Here is a 7552-nt window from a genome sequence, read left to right on the forward strand (position 1 = left end):
CCCAAAACTATATATACAATTGTTGGGCATAAAGAGACAAATGCAGTCATGATATTAGAATTGACCCCAGGGTTTGCCCCACCCTTGCAGACTTAACCCCTGGGTCATAACTTTGAAACGGTTGAAATCCCCACCCCAAAACTATATATACAAATGCTGGGCAAAAAGAGACAAATGCAGTCATGATATTAGAATTGATCCTGGGGTCTGGCCACAACCGTAGGGACCTAGTTTCTGCGTCACAGCTTGGAAACAGTTGAGATCCCCACCCCATAACCATACATAAAATTGCTGGGCATGAAAAATTGAATACAGGTATATATGCTACAAGGATTGGCCTTGGGGTCTGGCATATTCCCTTGGATCTCATTTGGAGAATATTCTGCCATGATTGCTTAGATATCAAGGTGAGCAATACAGGCCCTATGGGCCTCTTGTAGTTTCTTTTAGCTTGCAACTTGTGAGTGGATTCATTCCTCCACTGTGAATACCAACACTAATTAGTGAATTCAGTAAATGCCTTCCTTTGGCACACAACGTCTTTAAACTACCGGTATTCATTTGAAAGTTCTCAGTTTTGAAAAAGGCACAATAAATACATGAAATACATTTACAGGAAATCAGGTCAATTCCCCTAAGTGAATACAATGAAACCTAGAATGATCCATTTATGCAGAAATTAGTTACGGACACAAATAAATATTGAGTCAGTTATGTAATGTCGTGTTTAATGCATGAAACAGGTGTGTGCCACTCAAAGCAGCTTAGTTGTGTGAAAATGATGTCAAATGATGTAGAATTAACATATCTACATGTATAGCCAATTCCTAAAAACATCAACTAAAAACATAGAGGGAAAAAAACACTTAACAACCAGTTTATTCAAAAAGTGTTTGCTGATATTAAAACAAGTTGTCGAGAGCAAACATATTTGTTGTTTAAAGCTCTAGGTTTGGTTGCGAGCTAATTAAATTTAACAGAATAAATCACATAGTTATTTGCAAATTTTTGTTATGCTAAATTTCCTTAACCAGTAAAAATTGGCTATGAATAGGAACAGCAAGTAATGACAGAAAATGTATATTTATGATGTTATGATTTCCAAATATTAAAATGGAAAAATGGAAAATGAAATCTATGAAATTTGGCAGAAAATGGAAATGTTTATCCCAAAAATGTACTATATGAAAACCCTGATGTCACCTTCATTCAAATGATTAACCTTTGTGTGTTTCCAGGGACCTCCAGGGACGGGAAAGACCACAAGTATACTGTGTTTGGCACGAGCCTTGCTGGGACCATCCTACAAGGATGCTGTGTTAGAACTGAATGCCTCTAACGACCGGTAATTTTATCAACAAGATACTGTACCGTGTATTCCGTCTTTGCGTATTGCAGAGTTATCTTCTCTTGAGAGCAGGTATTGATTGTTACTTCATTAGTTTGTGTGAGAAAATTACGTTGTTTTCCCAATAATTGATGATGTTACTCTCACAAACCCATGACGTAACAGTCAATACCTGCTCACAAGAGAAGATAACTCTGCAATACGAAAAGACGGAATATATTTGCTGATTTGTACAAACAATTCAATATCATGAATGCATCACACTTTGCAAATTCCTTTGCCTTGCCTATATTTTAAACAGTGATAGCAAACACACATACTTCAAAATCAAAGACTTGAAGGTTGCTGTTGAATCATTATGTTTTCAGTCTTAATAATGAGAGCGTTGTTATATATATGAATGAAATTAATTGGCAGAATTTACAGACAAGAAGTTATGACATAAACTTATGCCTTAGTAACAGAACCCAAAGGCAACAAAATAACATGGTTGTATAAGTACTAGTATCCTTATTATTCATGAAATTAAAGCTTATTTTTTGATAAACAAAATTCACTGCTAGTACAACACAGTTTATTTCTTATAAGCAAGCCTTCCTTATGCTTTATGAGAAAAGCTTCAGAAATTTCTTTATTTATTGAGAAGAAAAAAGGAAAATGGATGGATTTAGTTGCTTTAGTAATGTCAATTTTCCTAGCTAGTCAATTCTGAAAGTTCTAAAAATGATATTTAATACTGGAATTAAGAGATATAAAACACATTTGAAAAGAAAATGTAGCATGGAAACTTAGGTGTGAGCTATATTCACAGTGGTAGTTTTCAAATGTCAATCCATTTTTTGCAGTCAGTTGTATCACTGAAATAAAAAAAACATTTTTTTTTAAAATATAATAAAATATGAAAATAACCTTATTTTTTGTTTCAGAGGTATTGATGTAGTAAGGAACAAAATAAAGATGTTCGCCCAACAGAAAGTCACACTACCAAAAGGTCGCCACAAAGTTATAATCCTGGATGAAGCTGACAGGTAATGTAAAAAAGAAAAAGATCCATCCAGTGTATACAAGCTGTTTAATGGTTGATAGGTGTTTAGATGTGACCAACATATTTCCTAAAATTTACGATTTTTTTCCCTTAATTTAAGATTTGTATGCCCCTCCCCCTGTCAGAAATTTAATAATACCCATGCCTGACCGTCACATTGTGATTCGTTGTCATGACTGAACCATGAAAATACCTTGCAATGTGAAGAGTTCATATTTTTTATTCCCAAGAAGAATGCCAAGATCACTTGCTATTTATAGGTCAACTATTACTGCCAAGGTCGCTTGCTATTTATAGTCAACTATTACTGTCAAGGTCGCTTGCTATTTATAGGTCAACTATTACTATTTTGTCAGCATATTTATTGTCATTAGTTTATCAACTTCACAAGCATGGGGACATTCATGTCTTACAGATGTTTTCTAGTTTATTATGAGTTCATCTTTTGTTAGATGCCATTCTTAAATGAAATTTACTGTTTCAGCATGACTGATGGAGCACAACAAGCAATGAGAAGGACAATGGAAATATATTCCAAGACGACACGATTTGCGCTGGCCTGTAATGCATCAGATAAAATCATTGGTAAATTTCATGTAGTTTTGTTTTAAAATTACAGTATTATAAAAATTAGGTTTCCATATGAACACTTATTTACCATAATTATATTGTTTGTTAATTTGCCTTTACCTTTCCCTTTATTTTAAAATGATTGTTATTAAAGAACTTCAACTTTCATATGTTAATCTATAAGCCTTATGTTTGCCAGCTGTTGTAAACTGCATTCAGGATATATTTTTTTTCTGGTTCCCTACTATACAAATGTTAAGCAATTATTAAAAACCACCCAGTGATATCAATGACCAGTGCTAGTTGATGATCTTTGGCATTTTACAGTTTTAGAGGTAAAATAATTTTCCTGAAATTTGGAGGGTCAAAACAGACATGTCATATAGACGTTTATTAAACTCAAGAGTCAACTTAAACCCTGATTATGAATGTCTCCTTGTCGCCCCTATATACATTCATATCTGGAATAGCTTTATTATCATGCTTCATGCTGTTTTCCTGAATCAATGCAGTTGACATATATACATATTGCCTATAACTGTCAACTGAAACTAATTCAGTACCTAAGTTCTCACATCTGCCATCCTCGATACTCCAGGGGTTATACTCACACCCAAGGAATACGCCACAGCAAAATTGAAGGCATGTGGCTAGATATTTGATTGGTCTCGGGTTGTAAAACATCTGACAAATCGCTAGGCTGATATATACCTGTCCTTTGAAGATTATAGAACATCGACACCCGACTTCAAAGCCAGTTAATTTTACCGTAATGCTACCGTGAGATTCTTTTGATATACATCAAAGGAAGAACTAGTTTTCTTGTCTCAGCCACAAAGTGGCACACACTTAGCCTTTGATTTTGCTATGACATATTCCTGCTATGACATATTCCAGGGGTGTGGAGAGCGTAAGTGAGCATTACCCTTGTTGTGTCAAAAAATTAAGATGCACATCTGCTTTGGTAAATGACAGCGAGTTCTATTACTCCTAAAAATAATGTCCTTGTTACTTCCAGAACCAATCCAATCACGATGTGCTGTGCTGAGATATTCCAAGTTAACCGACGCACAGGTTCTGAAACGCTTACTGGAGGTCTGTGAGCAGGAGAGTGTTAGTTATACGGACGACGGAATTGAGGCCATTGTTTTTACATCACAAGGAGACATGAGACAGGTAAAAAGGCATAGAAATGTTGTTTATGGGGTGCTCCTGTACCTGGATAAGATATTATTATGCAGTTCTTTTTTTCATTAGCTTGATTATAAGCCATCCTCAGTCACTTTAGACAATCTTGTTTAGGGTGTTGGTTGATTTGTACAGGGGACATCAAGACAAAATAGGTGTAGGTGTTGGGGGATCAGAAAAAGATGCTTTCCTGCTCCTTCATAACTAATCCTGGAAAAGCAACTTTAGTCAGCTTTTCAGAATGTGATATTTCAAGAGTATCTTGCAGATATTTCTGTTTCTCATGGCAATTACAGAATGGAAATTTTTTGAATTTCATAATCGTATTTATAGCTGAACCTCCCAACCATATAAGTAACATTGATTTAAAGAAATATATAGATCCTAATCCATTAATACACTAAATTGTTTCCATAATCTGTTGCAGGGATTAAATAATCTACAGTCCACACATCAAGGATTTGGACATGTTAATAGTGAGAATGTATTCAAGGTAAGAAATACATTATTTAATGGACATTGATGTTCGTTTATTAGAATCTGTCGGCAATCATGGAGCAATGCTGATGTTTTGGACTCATTTCTCTTGATTGTCCTCTGCTGGCATTCATGAAGATAATATAACTACAGCCATTGAAAATGAGTCCTAAAAGTGCTGCTTATACACCAATCAAACAATTAGATTGATCCAGCAAATTTTCCGCACTAGCTTTCTACCTCCATTTTCTGTGGTTTTAACCTGGTTTGTACACATGAAGATATTGATATATATGTGTATATAACATAAATCAAACGAGACTTTACTTCATGTGTACATATTATCAACAAAGAAAATTAGTACAATTGCATGTATGTGTAACAGGAGAAAGAAATGCCATGGCTAGACTGGGGTTCGAACCCTGGACCCTCCGAACTCAAGACCGACGCTTTACCAATTGAGCTATCTGGTTGCCGAAGATCAACCCAGTCAAGCTCCGCTACATTCCTTCCTCCTTTTCTAAGTCTTTGTCCCGAAGACAACACTGTTTACAACTCGGATTCAGATATCTCCTTGCTAAGCATTCACTCGGTGCTTAAAACAAGGGTTGGCAAGCTCGCCAATTTTGTAACGGGAGAAAGAGAAATGCAACGTCCAGACCAGGGTTCGAACCTGGGACCCACCAAACTTTAGACGATCGACCCAGTCCAGTTCTGCTACATACGTATAATTTGTCAAGTAAATAAACAATAAGACATTTAATAAAGGAAGTAATCTCTGGGTATCCAGCTATTAACAGTTTTCTTGTGCCTGTCTAGGTGTGTGATGAGCCCCACCCTGTGCTGGTGAAGGACATGCTACAGCACTGTGTGAACGGGGCCCTGGAGGACGCCTACAAGATCATGGCTCACTTGTGGAAGCTTGGCTACTCATGTCAGGATATCATGACCATTGTGTTCCGGGTGTGTAAAACACACAGCATGCCAGAGTTCCTCAAGCTTGAGTTCATTAAGGTTTGTAGCACTTAAAATTGACATTTATAAAGAAAAAAATGTATTTGTAATATCTATTAAAATATCAAATTGACCAAGAGAAAATTGCATTGTTTGTAATTTTATTTGGTAAAAATTGTAATTGTGAAATTATGAAAAAATACAAAGATAAACCAGGTAATGATGTTGAACAGAGGAATGTAGTAAGTTATTCTTGTAGGCTGTCATATTTCAGTTTGTGTGAACATATATCAGGGGACTGTAATTTTGTTCAGTATAGAGACTATCCATTTAATATCACCAATGATGTTAATATGCATGTACATGTGTATAATAAAAGATGTTTGATAAATTGAAAGTGACCCTGTGTTGAATGCAGGTTAGCTTTGTTTTACAGTTGTTTTAAGAGTTAACTTAATTATAATCCAGTTGTAAAGGACATTTTCTATAAATGTTGTATTAAAGCAAACTTATGCTATACTGGCAAAATCATTCACAATTTTCAAATTACGTCTTGCTTCATGATTTAACTCTATAGCTATTCATGATTGTATTGTTATATATAAGTAGTTATGGTAATTTATCACTTTCAAATTTTAAATTGTTGTGTAGATTATTTCAGCCTGGTGATATTTTATCCTTTACAGGAGATCGGCTACACACACATGAGGGTAGCAGAGGGTGTCAGCTCGTTACTACAGCTCTCAGGGATGTTAGCTAGACTTTGTAAAAAATCAGCATCACCGACTACGCTTGGACAATGAACTGTACAACTTAAGGAATTGTAATCAGTGACCTCTGACCCTGATCTTTGTAAAAGTGACCTCAAATATTCAGTATTGAATGTCGGAGGATCCCAGTGCGAGTCAACAATGGTTTTGTTCTCATCTGTGTTGATCAGGAAGTGATTAGAACCTGTTTATTACTCTTGTCCTGCAAGTAAACATCTTAACAGAAGCGTCATCAGATTAACAATAGAACCAGTGACATTGGAAAAGTGGACAAATGGTGGATGAAAATTAGAAACAAGTTTCTTTACCTTTAAAACCAGATACTAAATGACTTTTCTGGATGATGCTGTTGGTGTCTGCCCTCGAACAACTGACCTGATGTGAATGTGTCATACCTAATAAAGAGACATGTCTTTTCCATGGGGGGGAAATGATACAGGCATGCACTGTGGTTTGGTTCTCATTACAGAACGTGGTGAAACATTAACACTCACCATCACCTAATGTTTGGATACAGTCATCAGTGCTAGTATTAAAATCACTATTATTTAATATACACTGCAACTTCAGGGATGAAGTGGTATCACAGAACACTGAAGCTGTTCCTTGATGAACATAATCAAAACGTAATACTTCTTTGTCCATTGAAAAATACGGGATAGATTTATGTTGTGAACAGTGTACGAGAGTATTCAGTAGCTTTTTATGAGAATAATCAATAGAATCTTTCCCCTACCTTGAGGGTGTGACGGAGAAAGCTCCAACCCGAGGGCTCATGATTTTTGGTTGTCTAACCTGCCCGAGGCTCTGCCGAGTGTTAGAAAGAAAAAAAATCAATCCGAGGGTTGGAGATTTCTCTGTTACACCCTCAAGGGAGGGGATGATTATTTTCTCCCATCCTATTATTTCAGTCACAACTCCATCGACAGTAGTCTGCCATGTTTGTAAACAAAACACATGTGGGGTATGAATATTGTCATTCACTTTTGATGACGCCACAATTGAACACATGCTAATCGGCACGAGGCTATCTCCCCCTAGGGAGGGACAAGCTGATCTTTCCCGGCTAAAACGAAAGATACACCTGTGAAGGGTGGGAGAACATCTCGTCAGTCACTCGTAGATGGAGTCTCGGACCATTAGTGTAAGATTATCAGTGATCATGGTGTACATTTTTTGTCTCCAAATACTGCCACAAAG

General features: G+C 36.2%; 1 protein-coding gene across 1 annotated transcript in view; it reads left to right on the forward strand.

Moving 5' to 3' along the window:
- LOC110461344 (replication factor C subunit 2-like) overlaps window positions 1-7205 on the forward strand; it is an 11041-nt gene extending 3836 nt beyond the window's left edge. The window contains exons 3-9 of the mRNA XM_021514785.1: window positions 1239-1345; window positions 2275-2376; window positions 2878-2978; window positions 3982-4139; window positions 4579-4644; window positions 5448-5642; window positions 6269-7205. Coding sequence (XP_021370460.1) covers window positions 1239-1345; window positions 2275-2376; window positions 2878-2978; window positions 3982-4139; window positions 4579-4644; window positions 5448-5642; window positions 6269-6385 — 846 coding nt within the window. The 3' untranslated portion in view covers window positions 6386-7205. The remainder of the gene's footprint in view (window positions 1-1238; window positions 1346-2274; window positions 2377-2877; window positions 2979-3981; window positions 4140-4578; window positions 4645-5447; window positions 5643-6268) is intronic.
- The last annotated feature ends 347 nt before the right edge of the window (window positions 7206-7552 follow it).

This window comes from Mizuhopecten yessoensis, unplaced genomic scaffold (assembly GCF_002113885.1).
Source record: "Mizuhopecten yessoensis strain PY_sf001 unplaced genomic scaffold, ASM211388v2 scaffold10603, whole genome shotgun sequence".
Classification (NCBI taxonomy): domain Eukaryota; kingdom Metazoa; phylum Mollusca; class Bivalvia; order Pectinida; family Pectinidae; genus Mizuhopecten; species Mizuhopecten yessoensis.